Source organism: Pongo pygmaeus, chromosome 3, assembly GCF_028885625.2.
Source record: "Pongo pygmaeus isolate AG05252 chromosome 3, NHGRI_mPonPyg2-v2.0_pri, whole genome shotgun sequence".
Taxonomy (NCBI): domain Eukaryota; kingdom Metazoa; phylum Chordata; class Mammalia; order Primates; family Hominidae; genus Pongo; species Pongo pygmaeus.
This window is the reverse complement of record NC_072376.2, coordinates 102,847,850-102,868,470: the sequence shown is the minus strand read 5'-3', so window position 1 is coordinate 102,868,470 and position 20,621 is coordinate 102,847,850. Positions and strand designations below refer to the sequence as shown.

The 20,621-nt window shown below is 33.6% G+C and overlaps 1 protein-coding gene across 10 annotated transcripts in view; it reads right to left on the bottom strand.

Annotated features, from left to right (window-relative positions):
* Positions 1 to 20,621, bottom strand: part of CCSER1 (coiled-coil serine rich protein 1) — a 1,459,661-nt gene that overhangs the window by 1,192,146 nt on the left and 246,894 nt on the right. For all 10 annotated transcript variants that reach the window (XM_063663910.1, XM_054484478.1, XM_054484477.2 and 7 more), the window contains one exon: positions 3,323 to 3,416. In XM_063663910.1, the coding sequence (XP_063519980.1) occupies positions 3,323 to 3,416 (94 nt within the window). The remainder of the gene's footprint in view (positions 1 to 3,322; positions 3,417 to 20,621) is intronic.

The window sequence follows — 20,621 nt, the reverse complement described above, 5'->3', positions numbered from 1 at the left end:
ACCATAATAAGGCTCTGTAGCCAAAAATTCATATGTATTGTCTTTAAGAAGTATTTTTTCAACCCCTTTAATGATTTTCAGTAATATAAGCAGTGGAATATAATGATATCATTATTTCACTTTTCAGACTTTTGAAAATCGCTGTTCTTTTATTAAAAACATCATTTTTGAACGTTTAATGCTGTGATTTTTATCAATATCAATTATCAATTATGAGCTTCCTATAATCTGAGAAGGTCTTTAATTATGTTGCTTAATAAATAAAATAAATTGTATAAAACAAATTCAACTGGAAATAATTCTTTCTCAGCTAAAGTATATAAACATGTGTTTGCTGCTTTTTAAAAAACCACACAACGTGGCATCTAAAATGAAATAGATTTTCAAAAGACATTTTATTAAGTGACATTAAACAATCCAAAGTCACTCTAAGTAATATTTTATCTATTAGAATTGCACTTCAAGTATGCAAACTAATACCATTTATCTTGTGAACAATTTATATAACTCAGTTGATTCATCAAGTACCCTGGTTTGAGCTTTAACTAAGCAAGCTACACCTTAAAGTAGACTCAAGAGATTCATTGGAAAAATTATTTCATTTTTATTTAAAATAAATTAATGAAGTACACAGTAATATTATTACTTCATAAAGGAGAGACTAAAGTTTAAAGAGGTTGATTTTGTCCCCAAGTAAACACACTGAAATAAGTCTTCAGATATTTAAATCATTCTTTTCTCATCATTGTGGTTGACTACCAAACATAATTGAGACTGCTATGTTAACCGTAGTGTTTTCTAATTGTTGCTTTGTTTTATTTTTTACTATGAAAATCTTCAAAAAATATACAAAATAGAGAGAATATTATAATTAATTCATGAACTTTTCACCCCATGCAACTCTTGCCCAGCTTTGATAATTTTTAAGAATTTGTCGATGTTGTTTCATCTATTTCCTTACTCATACTTGTTGGTAAAGCAAAGCCCATATACCATATTGGTACCACCACATTTATCTCTATAAAAAGATTTCCTGAAAAAAACTAAACAAAACAAAATACCATTTCAACACCCAATAAAATTAACTATAATTCTGCAGTAACAGTAAATCCTCTAATTTGTCTGATTAACTCAGAAACAACTTTATAGAAAAAGTTTATATATATATTTCAAATAAGTATACCAACAAGAATGTCAATTGCATTTGCCTCTTTTAACCTACAACTCCCACTCATACTATTTTATCATGCCATTTATCTTTTGAAGAAACCAGACCATTTATCTTGCAGAATCTCCAAATCCTGTATTTGGTTGCCCACAATCTTTTCATGACATTTAACATTTTCCCTCCAACCATTCCAATAATTCCTGTAAAATCAAAGTTTGAAGTATTTGAATGGATTATTTCTTCTGGGACTGGGATAGGAAGGGGTGAGAAGACACGAACACTTCAGAGGTTGTGCTGTTGTACTTCAGTCAGCATTGCATCAAGAGGGGCAAAGTGTATATTTATTACACTTTTTGTGATGTTAGAGAATTGATCAGTGGGTTTGGTTTTGGTATTCCCCATCTAATCCATCCATGAAAAGAAAAGTTCTCTATCAACAATACATCTTTACGATTGGGTGGGCATGGTCACTCAAACTTGTAATCCCTGCACTTTGGGAGACTGAGGCAAGTGGATCTTTTGAGCCCAAGAGTTCAAGACCAGACTGGGCAACATGGTGAAACCCTGTCTCTACTAAAATACAAAAATTGGATGTGGTGGCATGCATTTGCAGTCCCAGCTACTTGGGAGGCTGAGATGGGAGAATCACTTGAGCCCAGGAGGCGGAGGTTGTGGTGAGCTGAGATCACGCCACTGGACTCCAGCCTGGGCAACAGAGCCAGACCTTGTCCCAAACAAAACAAAACAAAACAAAACCAAATAATATATCCTTACAATAATGCCATAGCAGATTTGGATACTGTCCTCCTTCTTTTTAATGACTGTTTGGTAAACCATTGTATATTCAACAAATATCCTATTGATGAGCATTTCAGGTGCTTCCAATATTTTCCCATTATAAATATTTTGCAGTGAATAATTATATGCATGTACTATTTTGTCTTTTGCCAGTATCATAGAATTAGATATCTAGAAGTTAAGTTGTTGGATCTAAGTTGTAAAAACCATCTGCATAAAAGTGTGAAAATCTACATTTTTAGAAGGATATCTGTCAAATCAACTACAGGAAAAATGTCCTAAGAAATTTTTATCCTAAAGTGGTATTCAATTGAAAAAATTTTAAATGCAGTTTCTTGTTTGGTATTATCCTAAAATAGAGTGTAAGAAAATATCAACATTGTTATTGCCTTCTTTTGACAATTGATAATATGATATTATCTATTATCCAAATATACTACTTAAATGAAAATTCATCATAAAGTTTTACAACTAAAAATAACTACAGAGGTTATGTCTAATATCCACGAATTAAAAATAAAGACACTACCATATAAGAGACTGATTTTCTTAAATGTATGCAGTAGGTCCCAAGGTTCTAAAGCTTTAGTTTAATGCTATATCCACTTGAAAATGACTATGTTAAAGGCATTATTAGCAACAAAAAAAGTAAGTGTAAATGTTTACTTTTGCTGTCAAATATCTAAATTTGAATGGACAACCAATAATTCCTATGACCAACTTTAAATAGAGTAATTCTGGAATTTGGAGACATAATATTTTATGCTTTAATATAAATTTAAACTATTACAAATATATCAGGCTCCCTCAAGTCATTCAACAAAAACTTATTTACCTCCTCTCTAAGTCTATGTGTGTGTATATGTTTATGAGTGTGCATTTGTTACTGCTACTGGTAATTAGTACTTTTGAGATCAACCTTATTGCATCAACATTAACCTATGTAGGAAGTGGCTAAGATTTGGAGCAGTAAATCTTAGATCCACAAAACTTCCATTTGGTTATATAAATGAAAAGTGAGATTATAATTATTTCTTTCTTCCACAAAACAGAAGAAAATATTAAACTTTTTGTTAAATATTTAACTAGAATATTTCCTAATTTTGAAAGATATTTTAATAGTTTTTCTTATTTATAATTATCTTCCAACAGGATTTATATTTCCATAAAAGGCTTTAAAATCATTTAAAGCACCCAAATTGCGTCTCCATGGTACCTAGCATGTTCTTTGCATATACACTATAAAAACTGAGGCCTGAAAAGATAGAAGGCAGCCTTAACAGTGTTTAGGCTATCAGTGAAAGCTACTGACCAGGGTAGGAGTTGTATGATATTATTCATCTCTTTAACACTTACCAGAAGGGTGAAGACTCTGTTCCTCTAAAAATTCAAGATCAAGCATTAGATCATCTTCATCCAGTTCACAAGATCCCAAATTATTCAAAACATCCTGAAGAAAAATCAAATCCAACAATTAGAAACCAAAACACTGAGTAAATGAGGAAATACTCATATGTGGAAGCCATGAAGCAAAAATGAATTCCAAATCAGAATTAAAAGTTTTAACTGAGTCTCAGAAATTATTTGACACCTATGGGCTTTAAAATTATCAGTCCAATAAAAAATTCCAAGACTTATTCTAAAACCTCTTAACTTTTCCAATTATCTGCACATTCATTTTTTTCTTTTTAAATGATATTTATGTAACTTATAATTAAATGGAAGTATATATGGGCAGATATGAAAGATATTAGAAGTCAGGAAATGATTTCTTGATACGAGAAATATAGGCAAGTGTTTATTTGAATAAAAACTTCTTTAGTGATATTAAAAAGGAATTTGCTCACTGCAAACACATAAAAAGTATATACAAGTTTTTCAAATAGAAGTCTGTGAAATGAAACTTGTTACTTTTTCTAATATTTATATTTCAAATGTAGGTAACATTCTTCTAACACATTTAGTGAATTGTTTTTCAAACAAATTTTTTATATTGTGACAACTGTGAAATATTAATTTAGACCTTGCTTGGAAATGAAAACTTGGCTACCATTTGCCAATTATTTGTTCTACATCAGGAAGAATGGGCAGGAAAACAATCTATATTAATTAGATTAAAATTAATTATTGACTTGCACTATACCATAATATATCAGAGCTGAGATTATGTTTCCCATTTTATTTTCAAGAGGGCAAATAGCAAAATAAACTAGAAGGCTACACTGAGAAGTCTTGAGGAGAGATGGTAATGTGCTGAGGTACAGAGGCAGGAATTGCTGAAGAAGGAATAAAGTCCTGATTTGCATATTTGTATATATATAAATGGGTGATAAGTATATTAAGAAAAGTAAGAACTTATTAGAGACTAACAATGAAATAACAAATGTACAGAAAAATAGAACATCAAAGACATCAAAAAAACAGCCTAAATACTAAATGGTGCCACGCCATCTCAGGCCACTTTTCAGCTAATTCGAATGTTAGCATAATTTGTAGTTAAAGTAGTATTCATTATGGAAAGCTAATAATATTTTCAAATAGACAGTGAACACTTTAGTCCTTGGGTTTAAAAGTAAGGACACTGGGGCTTTTAAATAAACCACTTTTTCTTTAACAATTCAAATTAAACATTATTAAACTTTAAAAACACGTGGGATCCATGAATATTGCACATATCATGTTTTGAAAGGTGATAAGTATACCCAAATCTAAGTGCTTCTTTCTCCAAACGAAGGTAATGAATAACTTAAACTAGAAATAAAATCACTTGTTTATTGGAAGCTCTGTTCCATACAGTGTCAGCGATAGTCCAATGAGAATAAGCTACTTATCTGTATACATTTAAAAATGAGAAAAAAGGCAGCAAAAGAAAAGCTATCATACTAAAAATGCAAACCAGAAAATTAAAACAACAACAACAACAACAAAACATAATTGAAGTTGTGGAAAAGGAAAAGCTTTTTAAAGCAAGAATTTTGTGAAGACACTGATATGAGTGTTCATCAAACACGCTATCCAAATGAGGGAATCTTAACCTGGTAGTTAATAATATATTAGTCAAAATACATTTTATAGTGAAAGCATAGTAATTTATCCAATTTCAAATTGGGGTAAATAATTTTACACTTGGATTTTGAATTCATGGGATTTAATTGTATCCTTCCAAAATTTATTAAAAATCCTAACCCCCAGTACCTTAGAATATGACTGCATTTGGAGACAGAGCCCTGAAAGAGACAATAAAGGTTGAACAAGCTCATATGGATGGGCACTCCAATGGGACTGGTGTTCTTATAAGAATAGATTAGGACACAGCACACACAGAGAGTGATGAAGACACAGAGATGTGACGAACCATATGAATTCACAGAAGGAAGGAAGATAGGCCATTTGCAAGCCAAGGAGAGAGGCCTCAGGAGAAAACAAACTTGCTATCACCTTGATCTTGGACTTCCAGCTTCCAGAACTGTGAGAAAACAAATTTCTGTTGTTTAAGCCACCCAGTCTGTAGTATTTTGTTATGGCAGCCCTGGCAAACCAACACAACCAACAAGACTTAGAAAGCAGTGAAGGACAGAACAAAGGAAATAAATGAACGCAAGGCACATAACTACCATTTTTTATTATACCAAGTGAGGACATCTTAGACATTGTAAACTTCTAGAACAAGATTTTCACAGCATTCCTCCTTTTTAATTGGAACCACCCTACCCAATCCATGTAGCTATAAAGGGAGCTACCAGATTCTTATATGAGCCAAACTCCTTCTCCTTGGTGAATGGTCCAAGATGGACATTTTAACCAAACTTGGTGACCAAAGCCCCATCCCAGAAATGAAAAAAAGTCTCTGTCTGGTGATACATACTGCAAGATGCAAAACACTGTCATCACAGGGGCTATGGATTTCATTATGTAGTCAAGACCAGTCTAAGCCTACTTGAAAAATTAAAAAATGTCATAGGTAGGTCATCTTGTTCCTGTTTCCAGTAGTTCCTGAGATCCAGAGGCATACATGATGTTTTCAAGGTGGTTGTTCAATCCCCTTTTGAATTCTGACAGTTAATACATTCACCCACAATTTGAAATAAAATTTTAAAATATTTTATTTTTTGAACAGGGAAATATTAAAATCTCTGCCACTGCTATTCTAACATTTCACATAAGACAGCAACACCAATAAAGTGAACAAACTAAATTTGGAAAATTCACTACATTGTTCTCATTTTATTCTCCTTTTGCAGGTAACACTTGACACTTGGACTAGCAGGGTTCCATTTGCCACTGGTCTAGATGAATTGCTTCCTACATCTACTTATTCTAAATCGCCTTCCTTTGATATTGTGCTTACAAAGCAACTTTCTTGTTACTGTAGAGGAGAATCTTTGAAGCTGGTGAAACTTCATAATAAAAGAACAGTAGATGCAGCAACATGATATGTTACAGAAAATAATCAATGGTGAATTCATAAACCTAAAAACGTCTTTTCCAGATCTCTCCCTAAAAGACACCAATAGCAGCAACAGTCCTTTTGCCAACAGCTAGCACTGATATTGGTCAATCCTAGCAGCTGGATACTTGCTGACTAATATCTATTAATAAATAATGCTAAGAAACATCAAGGTTCTTTACTTATCAGAGAAAGGGAAAATAAAGAAAGAAAGAAAAGAAGAGAGACATAAAACAATGTTTCTGGGACAATCATTTTGTTGCCGAGAAAACAAAATTCACATAAGAAAAAAATTAGTGGCTGTTTTCAAAAGCTAGATAAGGAAAGCAACTTAGATGACTTCTCCCTAGGTAATCTCTGTCTGGCAATATGAGCATGAAAAAAAAGTAATCAGTATGGCTAAATAGAATAATTTGAGACTGTTGAAGGTTAGCTTTTTTCTAGAAAAGAAAAAATGAAGGATATAAAAAGGTACTACTAATTTAAAAAATACAAATTGAGTAGAAAATCGTTAATTTATATTGGTTTTATAGTTTATATATGGGTATTTTGTTTTTCTTATTATACTTATGTTTATAAAATGTAGTCATGCATTTCTTTCTGTCTGTATAGCCAAGGATCTGTAAGTAAACCAGTAGTACCAAAAGTAGTACTGTACGAGGAATAGAAAAAACTGTTTAGCACCAATGGTCACATGTAGGAATTAGGTGAAAAAAGAAATCCAGCAATTGATTAACACTAATGATGATATCCCAAATATAAGAGGGTGCAATTATGCATTTCAGACATTTGGTAAATTAGCAGAATGTAGAAGTAGAGTGATAACTAAGCAAAAATAGTTTCTCATCTCCTGGTAGATAAAATCACTAGATAGCCCTACATAATAAAGAAATAATAATGAAAGTCCATGAGTTTTTGTTTGTTTGTTTGTTTTTGTTTTTCGAGATGGAGTCTTTCTCTGTTGCCTAGGCTGGAGTGCAGGGGGGCGATCTTGGCTCACTGCAACCTCCGCCCCCTGGGTTTAAGCAATTCTCCTGCTTCAGCCTCCAGAGTAGCTGGGATTACAGGCGTGCACAACCACACCCAGCTACTTTTATTTTTTATTTTTTTTTTGTATTTTTAGTAGAGACAGGGTTTCACCATGTTGGCCAGGCTGGTCTTGAACTTCTGACCTCATGTCCGCCCGCTTTGGCCTCCCAAAGTGCTGGGATTACAGGCATGAAGGTTTTAATAATGTTAACATAGCAGGAACAAGAAAAGTGTTAAATAACACAAGCAAATGGGATTTAAAAAGAAAATCATTTTGTGAGAGGACACCCATATTACACAAAATTAAAAGGTGGGCTTTAACTTAAAAAAAAAAAAAAGATATAAGAGCACATAGCAAGTAGAGTTTAATTGTAAAAGCAAAGTCCAACATTATGGCCAGTATCATGGGTTTGAAGCTTCTCTGAATATACAGCAAATTCCAATCACTAGACCAAACAATCATCTAGTTGACAACTCAGAATTTTAACATTTAAGAGATGGCTTTCTTGTAGGTCTAGTTTGGTTAAAGCCTAAGAAAGTGAAAAAATGGACTTGTCTTACATTTCTGAAATCCCAGAGAAATATAAATGCTACATCTGCAAAATGTAAAAACAAGAAAAAGATGAAAAGAAATGTAAATGCCTAGCATTAATACATTTGTAATCAGTTTTAATGGAAGCATGCTGATTTGCTTTTGGATTACTGTAACATGTACAATTTTCTCCTTTAAAAGTGGCTATCAGTAGGAAATCGTGTCATTTACAACAATATGGATGAACATGGAGGACATTACGCTAAGTGAAATAAGTCAGGCGCAGAACATAAATACCACATGATCTCACATGGGTGTGGAAATCTTAAACAGCCAAACAAACTCAGAGAAGCAGAAAGTTGAATGGTGTTTACCAGAGGCTGAGGTATGTGTGGAAAAGGGAAATCAAGGACAAAAGTACAAAGCCTCAGTTAGGAGAAGTAAGTTCTGAAGATCTGTTGTACAACATGGTGACTATTATTAATAATAATGTGTTGTATTAATGAACATCTTTAATGAATATTTTCAAAAATGTATCTTAATTCTATGAATTCTTGCTCTGGAGGCTTCCCACTACAAGTCCAAAAACATATATATTTTGCAAATATGAATAGAGAGCTTATGTTATTCATTATTATAATATGATATAATTATACATTTTTGCAAAGGAGAATATTTAGTTTTGATTGTTGCACATTTTTGTATTTAAATGTGAAATATCTAGCAGAATGAGATTCTGAAAGGTATGCCCAGAGTTTTTCATTCTTCCTCTTATACTGAGAAAAGGTAAATTATAATATTAATTTTTCCAAGTAGCACAGTACTAAAATACTAAAACTTAAAAGTTATGCTATAATACTTTACTGTTTAGAAAAAGCTAATATTTATATGGATTCATAATTTATATGAATTTAAACCAACATCTGAATCCATACAAAATTTAAAACTAAACTCAGAACATTTTCATTTTAATCTGTGCATGGGAATAAAGTAAATATAATTTTATTATTAAGTAATAGAAAAAGAAAACTGATGAGTATAAATATATTACTTAAGTAGAAAACTTCCTAATTCAAAGTTAAAATTTAATGACTGCTGTTAGTTTAAAAATTCATGCTTTTTTCTTTTTATCACTTAAAATATTAGAGAAGAAAAACAAAAATAATATAGTTAGAGGTTCTACTCTCATGACAAAGTAGAACTAACATCACAGACACCATCTCCTTGATTCTAAACCTAACTGCATGAGTTTGTATCACTGTCAATAAAGCAATACTTAAATATTCTTTATAAAATAGTCAGCTCCACTGAAAGCAACATTTCTCTTCAATAAAATACCTCAATTATACTGTAGTTCTTTGGTAGGTGATAAACATGGTAATGGGGAAAATAATATGAGTTAAAATATTTGAAACTTTCATATTTAAAAAAATATCTGGGAAAAGTGATTATTTCTAACCTTCATTCTTCTTTGTGTACTAGAGGAATTGAATATTTCAGTAATAAAGTGTACTTCATTACCTTCTCATCTGTGTTCCGATAAACTTCTGCCAGCCACCATTCTAGTTCCTCAACTCTCATTTATAATTTGTTCTACACACTACTCATTACCCATTTGTAAAATATAAAACCACAATGACATACAATCTCACTCTAGTTAAAATGGCTATAATTATTATTGATGTTTTTAAATTTTTTATTTTTAATTGTATGAGAACACAGTATATATATATATATATATATATATATATACCCACTGTGTACTCATATATATATATATATATATATACCCATATATTTATATATATGGGGTACATGAGATATTTTGATACAGGCCTACAATGTGTAATAATCACATCAGGGTAAATGGGGTATTCATCGCCTCAAACATTTATCATTTCTTTGTGTTACAAACAAAAAAGCTACTTTTTTTCCGTTTTTTTTTTTTGTTTGTTTGTTTGTTTTTTGAGACAGAGTCTTGCTCTGTCGCCCAGGCTGGAGTGCAATGGCACGATCTCGGCTCACTGCAACCTCCACCTCCCAGGTTCAAGCGATTCTCCTGCCTCAGCCTCCGAGTAGCTGGGATTACAGGCACATGCCACCATGCCCGGCTATTTTTTTTTTTTTTTTGTATTTTTAGTAGAGGGGGGGTTTCATATGTTGGCCAGGCTGGTCTTGAACTCCTGATCTCAGGTGATCTGTCCACCTCAGCCTCTCAAAGTGCTGGGATTACAGGCATGAGCCACCATGCCCAGCCCAGAAGGGCCACTATTAAAAAGTCAAAAAACAAGAGATGATTGCAAGGCTGCAGAGAAAAAGGAACAGTTGTACATTGTTGGTGGGAATGTAAACTAGTTGAGCCACTGTGGAAAAGTTTGGAGATTTCTCAGAGAACTTAAAACGAAACTACCACTCAACTCAGCAATCCCATTACTGGTATATATCAAAAGGAAAATAAATCATTCTACCAAAAAGATATATACACTTGTATCTGTGTTAATTGCAGCACTATGCACAATAGCAAAGACATGGAATAATCCTAGGACCCCATCAATGGTGGACTGGATACAGAAAATGTGGTGCATATACACTATGGAATACCACACAGCCATAAAAAAGGACAAAAGCATGTCTTTTGCAGCAACATGGATGGAGGTGGAGGCCATTATCAAGTTAAATCAGGAACAGAAAACCAAATATAGCATATCCTAACTTAGAAGTGGGAGATAAACATTGGGTAATACTGGACAAAAAGATAGCAACAACAGACACTGGGGACTACTTGGCATGTGGGAGATAAAGGGGCAGAAGGGTGAAAAACCTAACTATTGGGTACAGTGCTAACTACCTGGGTGATGGGATCTATTATACCTCAGACCTCAGCATCATGATACCCATGTAACAAGCCTGTACATGTACCCCTGAATACACAATAAAAGTTGAAATTAAGAAATGAAAAATACAGTTCTCATTTGTGTATATTCACTGCCCAACACACAAAAAGATGTAAATGGTATGTGTCTACAGAACACTAAATAGTAAATCCCTTGCTACTCAAATGCCTACATTATCTCTACCTCTGCAAAATTCATTCCTACAAACTTTAGCCAAACATACTGCCTTCTAAAAATGTCATTTGAATTTCTTTCATTGCACCTTTACTGAGTGTATCCCCTTGTCTCAAATGCCAGTAGAGTAAACACAAGGTAATATATCTAGATTTTACTATATGACAGATTTTCTTTACAATACATATAACAGGTGCTAAAAATGCCTCATGATAATGACAGACAAGTTAAAAAGCTTTTCTCAGAAGAATTACCTTTATGAGAGCATTGCTTAAGGCCAAGAGTTGGAGACCAGCCTGGGAAACATAGCAAGACTGCATCTCTATAATACTTTTAATTAAAAAAAAAAACTAGAAATTAAAAAATACTTGTCTTTATGTTCAGCATGTGCTGGCCTCATGGAACAGAGACACCATGTGCTGTGTCCACTTAAGTAGAAGATAGTTACAAAGGAATAAATACAGACTATTCATTGTACTTCCTGCTAGAAAAGTTTGGAGAAATATAACTATCTCACTCTTTGTGCTCCATCTGATCAGTTCTTGAGGTTTCAGAGTCTCTAGTGTTGTATCACTATAATGTAAAGAAAATAATATCTCATTTACCTAATAATATCCCATTATGATGTCACTAAATGATAATAATAACTCATTTAATTACATGGAAATGAGATGTCATGTTTCCAAACTATTTTGATGAAGAACAGCAGTTTCCTTTTTAAAGCATCATTTTTTATAATATGTTGGTTATTCTGATGAAAATATATTATCCAGAAAAAGCAATCATATGTAATACAGAGGAATGTTTAAAGACATTTACTTGCTATATAGCCCTATACTTGCTTAGTCGTCTTAGCATTTCTGAGTAATGCTTGCTTTTTTTTCCTAAAGTTGTCATATCAGCCTCACTGGAAATGTTTATTTTTCACAACTGTCAGTGTGTATAATTCTGAAAATTGTAAGAATTTCCCATCACGTTATTATCTCATCATATGCTGGAGTTAGCCAAAGAGAACCTAATACATTAACTTGTTAAACCAGTGACCATAATGTTAATCATAAAGCAAAATTAAGACCTTCTTGTTAAAAATCGTTGTTGTAGTTCTTAAAAAGTGGACATTTTTGTGGCATGGATATTTTTCCTGTAATTAAGATACAAGTTTTATTCTAAGTTTATCTTTGAATATACAATACTATGAGATAAACATCTTACTAATTTATAAGTTAATATTTATCATAGGGCCAGGTGAGGTGGTTCACGCCTCTACTCCCAGCACTTTGGGAGGCCAAGGCAGGCAGATCTCCTGAGGTCAGGAGTTCAAGACCAGCCTGACCAAAATGGTGAAACCCAGTCTCTACCAAAAATACAAAAATTAGCCAAATGTGGTGGCAGGCGCCTGTAATCCCAGCTACTTTGGAGGCTGAGGCAGGAGAATCCGTTGAATCGAGGAGATGGAGGTTGCAGTGAGCCAAGATCATGCCATTGCACTCCAGCCTGGGTGACAAGAATGAGACTTTGTCTCAAAAAAAAAAAAAAAAAAATTATCATAATATTTAAAAATAAACATCAAATGGGCCGGGCGCGGTGGCTCACGCCTGTAATTCCAGCACTTTGGGAGGCCAAGGCAAGCGGATCTCCTGAGGTCAGGGGTTCAAGACCAGCCTGGCTAAGATGGTGAAACCCCGTCTCTACTAAAAATACAAAATGTAGCCGGGCATAGTGTCAGGCACCTGTAATCCCAGCTACTCAGGAGGCTGAGGCAGGAGAATCGCTTGAACCCAGGGGGCAAAGGTTACAGTGAGCTGAGATCATGCCACTGCACTCCAGCCTGGGTGACAGAGTGAGACTCTGTCTCAATAAATAAATAAACAAACAAACAAACATCACCTGTACTCAAGTGATACTATGTCACTCTTGTGTCAAATAACACAGTATATAGTGGGAAACCCAAAATAATGAGATTGATAAACCTGATTTCTAACTCTGACCCAGTCACTAAAGCAGCCTTGTGAACTGAAGCAAATCATAAACTCCTTTATGCTTTTCCATAAAATGAAATATTAGAATAGGTATTACCTGCAAGCCATTCAAGTCTAAAATGTTAAAATCTATAAGACAACCAACATCTTTCTCATGGTGATATACTAGCCAGAGATAGCCAAACTCAAAGTCTGAGAGCACAGTCCTCAAAACTGTCCTTGCTTTTGACACCAACAGCAAGATTGCAGGATTCACAAAACCACTCTCTAATGCAATCATTCACTGAAAGGACTCACAGAACTTGCTGAAAGCTATGTTTTTGATTATGGTTTATTATGGAGGTAGGGTACAGATAAAAAATCAGCCAAGGGAAAAGACGCATAGGGTAGAAACTGGGAGGATTCAAATGTAAGCTTCTGTTGTACCCAGGACCTATTACCCTCCTGGAATTGATGTGTGGCAACATAGATGGAGTACTGCCAAAAAGGAAAGCTTGCCTGAGCTATAATGTCCAGAGTTTCTCATAAGGCTTCATTACTCAGGTATCATTGACTGATTGATTGATTGCCTACATGGTTAATCTCAGCCTCCAAGTTGACTGATATTACATGACTCAAAGCCATCATCCTAAATCATATGATTGGTCTTTCTGGCTTACTCAGCCTCTACTCTAAGATTATTAAGTGTGGCCAGCCTCCATTCTAAACAAAGACACTCCTATCAGGTATGACGCAGATTACCTCTCAGAAACCGAGGGCAAAGGACAGACCTCTTTTTTTGGCAAGGTCAAATTCTTTGTTACACATACACTACGTTTCCATAGGCTCTGCATGGCTTTCATCTAATTTAGCGTTATTTAAATTATTTAAGCCTAAATAAAAAAAAGGTGTCATTTTCTATTTTGTCATATTTTAGAGCCATATCTGCAGGTAAGGAGTATCATAGAGGTTTTTTTTTTAATCATTGCTTATTTTTTAAGAAAACAATAAACAAATATAAACAAATATTTTACTAAAGTAACATAATGTTAAAATAACCAAAATGTTTGTATATGTCTAGGTTAAAGCCTTCCTGGTTTTTCTTTATGTCTTTCCCCCAAATCTTCCATATTGAACTCATAATTCTGGTAATAAAAATTAAAATTAACATATTCCTTATTCATTAATACTTATGAGGGCTTACCAACTAGGATAGTACTAAGTTCTGAACAATGAACAAGAAAGAAAAGTTTCCTAACCTAGACAATAAACAAATACATAAACAAATAAACAGATCATTTCAGCTACTGATAAATGACATAAAAAAAACACCATATTAGTTGCAAGACACAGCTACTTTACATTAGGTGGGCCGAGAATGTCTTTCTAAAGATGTCATTTGGGCTGAGTCAAGAATGATAAGCAGCAGCCATACGAAAATCAGAAGGAAAAAGATTCCCAAAATAGGAAACAGCAGGTACAATTTATCTAAAGTAGGTGTGAATATTTTCTCCCATTCTGTAGGTTGTCTTTTTACTCAATTGATTGTTTCTTTTGCTATGCAGAAGCTTTTTAGATTAATTTGGTCCTACTTATTTATTTTTATTTGCTTTTGGGAGTTTAGTCATAAATTATTGGTGTAGGCCATTGTCCTGAAGAGTTTTTCCTAAGTTTTCTTTTAGAATTTTTAGGGTATTTTATGGGGTCAGGTGATATATTTGTCTTTAATCCATCTTGAGTTAATTTCTGTATAGTGAGTGATAGGGATCCAGTTTCATTCTTCTACATGTGGCTCTCCAGTTTTCCCAGCACCATTTACTGAATAGGGTGTCCTCTTCCCAGTATGTTTTGGTCTGCTTTGTAGAAGATCAATTGCTTATAGATACTGGCTTTATTTCTGTATTCTCTATTCTGTTCAATTTGTGTACGTATCTACTTTATACCAGTACCATACTCTTTGGGCTACTATAGCCTTGTAAATTGAAGGAAGGTAATGTGATGCCCCCAGATCCATTCTTTTTGCTTACAATTGCTTTGGCTATTCAGGCTCTTTTTGGTTCCATATGAATTTTAGGATTTTTTTTCTAATTCTGTGAACAAATGATGGTGGTATTTTGATAGAAATTGCATTTAATCTGTAGATTGCTTTGGGTAGTATGTTCATTTTCACAATATTGATTCATCTAATCCATGAGAATGAGATGTTTTTCCACTTGTTTGTGTTATCTACAATTTGTTTCATCAGTGTTTTGGAGTTCTTCTTGTAGAGATCTTTCACCTCTTTGGTTAAGTATATTCTTAGGTATCTGAGAAAAAATATTTACAAATGATACATCTGAAAAAGGACTAATACAGAGAATCTATAAGGAACTCAAACAAATAAGCAAGAAAAAAGAAAAAATCAATTAAAAAGTGGGCAAACAATATGAATAGACATTTTTCAAAAGAAGATATACAAATGGCCAAGAAACACATGAACAAACGCTTAACATCACTAACCATTAGGGAAATGCAAATTAAAACTACACTGAGATCACAAGGTCAGGAGATCAAGACCATCCTGGTTAACATGGTGAAACCCTGTCTCTACCAAAAAAATACAAAAAATTAGCCAGGTGTGGTGGTGGGCACCTGTAGTCCTAGCTACTTAGGAGGCTGAGGCAGGAGAATGGCATGAACCCGTGAGGCGGAGCTTGCAGTGAGCCGAGATCGCGCCACTGCACTCCAGCCTGAGCGACAGAGCGAGACTCCACCTCAAAAAAAAAAAAAAAAAAAAAAAAAAACACTACACTGAGATACCATCTTTCCCCAGTCAGAACGGTCATTACTAAAAAGTCAAAAAACATAAGATGTTGACACAGATACGGTTAAAAAAAAAAAAGGCACACTTATATACTGTTGGTGGGAGTGTAAATTAATACAACCTGTATGAAAAACAGTATGAAGATTTCTCAAAGATCTAAAAGTAGATCTACCATCCCATCCAGCAATCCCACTACTGGGTATCTACACAAAGAAAACTAAGCCATTACATCAAAAAGACACCTGCACTTATATTTTTATCACAGCACAATTCAAAATTGCAAAGATATGGAAGGAATCTAAGTGTCCATTAACCAATGAGTAGATAAAGAAAATGTGGCATATATACCATGGAATACTACTCATTCATAAAAAAGAATGAAATAATGTATTTTGCAACAACATGGACAGAAATGGAGGCCACTATCTTAAGCGAAGTAACTCAGGAACAGAAAAACAAATACAGCATATTCTCACTTATAAGTTGGGGCTAAGCTATGGATATGTAGGGCCATACAGAGTGGGATAATAGACACTGGAGACTCAGAGAAATGGTGCAAGGAGGAGTGAGATTTGAAGAATTATCTGTTGGGTACAATGTACACTATTCAGGTGATAGGTACACTAAAAGTTCAGACTTCCTCACTATACAATTCATCCATGTAACCAAAAACCACCTGCACCCCCAAATCTATTGAAATAAAAATTAAAATGTAAAGTGTGTGTAAGCCTGGTCCATTAGTGGGGCATAGAGAAGCCTTGGATGACTGGAACAGAGAGGAGAGGCTCCAAGAGGAAGTTAGAGAGGAATACAGTGTCTAGGTCTTGTAATACCTTTCAGGCCAGTAAGAAGTTTAGAAATTACCGGAATGTAAGATACTCAGATATTCACTTTAGGAAAATCACCTAGCCCATTCTTCTAAGAATACATTGCAAGAAAAAATTTTCTAAATGGATCTAACAGCCAGAAAGGCATACATTGTTTTAAGAATAAAAAACGATGTGTGATGTTCCCCTTCCTGTGTCCCAGTGTTCTCATTGTTCAATTCCCACCTATGAGTGAGAACATGAGGTGTTTGGTTTTTTGTCCTTGCGATAGTTTGCTGAGAATGATGGTTTCCAACTTCATCCATGTCTCTACAAAGGGTGGAGGGTGGGGGAGGGATAGCATTAGGAGATATACCTAATGTAAATGACGAGTTAATGGGTGCAGCACACCAACATGGCACATGTATACATATGTAACAAACCTGCACATTGTGCACATGTACCCTAGAACTTAAAGTATAATTAAGAAATATAAAATAAAATAATTGCACCAAAAAAACGAACAACAACAACAAAAAAACGAGGGTTCGAAAAACTAAACAGCTTGGCTGGGCCTGGTGGTTCACACTTAATCCCAGAGTTTGGGGAAGTCAAGGTGGGAGAATTGTTTGAGCCCAGGAGATTAAGCGCAGCCTGGGCAACACAGCAAGACCCTGTCTCTACAAAAATAAAAATAAATAAATAAATAAAAAATTTAAAATAGCCAGGCATGGTGGCATGGCACAGGCCTGTAGTCCTAGCTACTCAGGAGCCTTCAACAGCAGGATCGATTGAGTCCAGAACTTTACAGTTACAAAGACCTATTATCATGCCACTGTTCTCAAGCCTGAGCAACAAAACAAAATCCTGTATTTAAAAAAGAAAAAAAAGAAAGGAAGAAAAATTATGTCGTTTGCTTAAGGCCATAACACAAGTAAGTGGCTGAACCAAGATTTAAATATATGTTTTTTGGCCTGAAGAATAAAACTTTCTCCACTAAGCTTCTCTTCGTGTGTGTGTGTGGCCTTTGGTAATACTGCAGGTAATCTTCTCAAATACTAAGAGCCATTTCTTTTGAAGGCTGCTAGCATTTTTCCAGATGTTTGAATATATGTGAGTTTGCAAAGTTTTGAAAGAGAAGTCTTGACTTCTTTCCTTATGACTTCCCAAACAGTTATGCTATCATTTTTACTATTTTCTATGGAATCTCAAACATGTAAACTCACCTATTGGGCTGTGATTCTTTTTGCTGTAAAGTGAGAGTAAAGTTGATCGTATTATTCATGATAATCTGTAATTCATTTTGCCTATCTGTAATTCCTTTCGTATTCAAATGATAATTTACTGTGCTGTTTCAAAATTTTTTTTTAAGCCTAACCTTTCCAATTTTACTTGACATTTTCTTTCTTTTCCACGGTTGCAAATTTAGCCAAATTTCTCTTTTATTTACCCTATCATCAATGTCTAACTAATATTCTATGACTTTTATAAAGATTCTCTCATTGGCTACGGTCAACATTAATTTCTTCCCATGTGATCTCATATTATTCTTACTTGTATCATTCATTTTGAAAGAAGCTATGGTGTATTACTCACCCTTTGCAGCTCCCACAATACCTAGAACAGCCTTGAATATATTAATAAATTAATTCAGTCAATAACTATTCTGGACTTACCATTTGTTAAGTACTGTGCAAGTAACACATGGTCTTGAAGTGTGCAATTTAATACTCAGCAATAAATTGTTGAATAAGAACACTCTAATACATAAAATGTAACATTTTTTACTTAATGAAAAATCTGCAGTTTTTAAAATAACTTTGTATTTCATTCATTAAAAGTATATTGGTGTCATGTTAGAAAGTAATAGAATTACACTTACTGAATCATTTTTCTATTAATGTACTTGGTATTAAGGTACAGAGAAATACAACCTCACAAGCAGAAGTAGTACATCATAGGCAATTACAGAGTGCTTTTATTTTTCTTGTAAATTAGAACTTCCCATTCATTTGAAAGACTAACTTTATATTCCATTTCCTGAAAAGAATTATACTTCAATTACTAAAATAAAATCATTGCTACATCATCCCAGAGAAAGAAGGACAAACATTTCAGCAATATTAATATACAAACATGAGTAGTTTGGAAGTATTTTATTATCAAGAGGAATTTCTTTAGTGCTTAAGTACCTACTGATCGGTTAAGGTATAGAGTTCTATTTCCTAGTCTTTGAAGGATTAGTTTAAAACACACAATATTGACATATACTCTAAAATAAAACGAACACAGTCAAACATAAATATATTCATAAATATATACATGTCAATATTCATTTCATCTAAAATGCAGAGAACAAAAAATATTATTTGGATAAAAAATAATTGTAGCAAATGAGAGTCAAGCTAAAATAGAAGTGGTTCATTTCTTTAGTTTGGCATGTTTGCTAACTTACCTATTTGATATAAAGATTTTCAAATGAATTTATCCCACTGATTAGATGATCACAAATGTTTTTATTTTATCCAAATCACTCAAAAAATTAGACACAAAATTGAAATATTGTTTCCTGTCCAGCCACTCACATCAGTTTTTACTGCATCTAATTAGACTAAAAAATTCTAGGTGGATGAAGTGCTCTATAATTAACAGAAATCTAGTTCAGTACTAAAAACCCACAGATACAATTCAAACCCAGTCAATTCAAATTCATTAATATATAAATTAGTGGAATTTAAAAAATAATTATTGAAGGTATATAAATAATGATGAGTATTAAAAATAATAAGTTTGGAGAAACATCAATTAAACAAATTGAAATTTTAAATGTAATTACCGTTGTGTTAAAATTCATATTATTGTAAATCATTTTTTCCTCTGGCAACTTATCAACCCTTCATTCTCATGATTATGGACTAAGATTTATTTCTATGAACATTACTCTGGAATGCATTTATTAAGTGCATTTTCCCCCTCTTTCTTTATTTTCCTTTACAGCAACAGGATCATTACATTTCTGAAATAAAGTGATCATGATTAATACTGTATACACCATGGTATTCTATGGAATGAAAATATTAAAAACTAAAACTTCTCAATAAAGTTACATATAAATTTGTTTGCATTTTATAAACATACACACCCATATATAATATAAAATATATATGTATTCAGCCTTTTGTAATCAGCCTTTATTTTTCTACAAAGCTGTTGTTTTCACCATTTTCCTGTAAAATATACCATTAGTTCTAAAATATTCTGACTTTTCAAATTTGTTTCATAAATCTGAGAAAAGTCTTGCATAATTATGAAATTAAAAAGTCTTTACATCTAAAATGAATAATCCAAAGTAATTCAGGATGTTAAAATGAAGGCCTGCCTGGGTCATTCCCTTCTGCCCTAATTATCCTGCATATTAATTATCACAAGGGTGGGTAGTGGGGCACAATCAGCACTGGTTTCCCGGGCTTGCTTTCAGGTCATGGCCACTCTGCCCTCACTAAACAATCCTTGCTCATAGGAGGCACATGCTTTAGCATTGTTAGTTCCTCTGTTCTTGCTACATTCATTGAAGATTTTGACACTGGCTGGGCCAGCACTCCTGGGTGCCATTAGTGTTCAACTCTGGTCCAGGCTAGTGCCTATCTTTGTGCTCCCACATCGTTTCCTGCTTACTTCTGATTTAGCACATAGCCCTGAATTGCAATCAGTTCCTGTTTGTTTCCCTGATTGGACTATAAGCTCTTTGGGAGCAGGGAGAAGAAACACAGTACCTTGAACTTCTTAAATGAATTAACTACTAATTAGATGTCTGTCCCTAAGGAGGTCATTCCATCATAAATGAAACTCTAAATCTCACCTAGAAATTGAAATAAATTGGGAATGGTTGTCAATTTAAAGTTTTAAAGGTATGGAAAATGACAACTTTTCTTTGCATGGCTAGATCCAGATAACAGAAACCTGAAAATAGTTGAAATATTTTCAGAAAATACAAATAAGGCAAATTTACAAA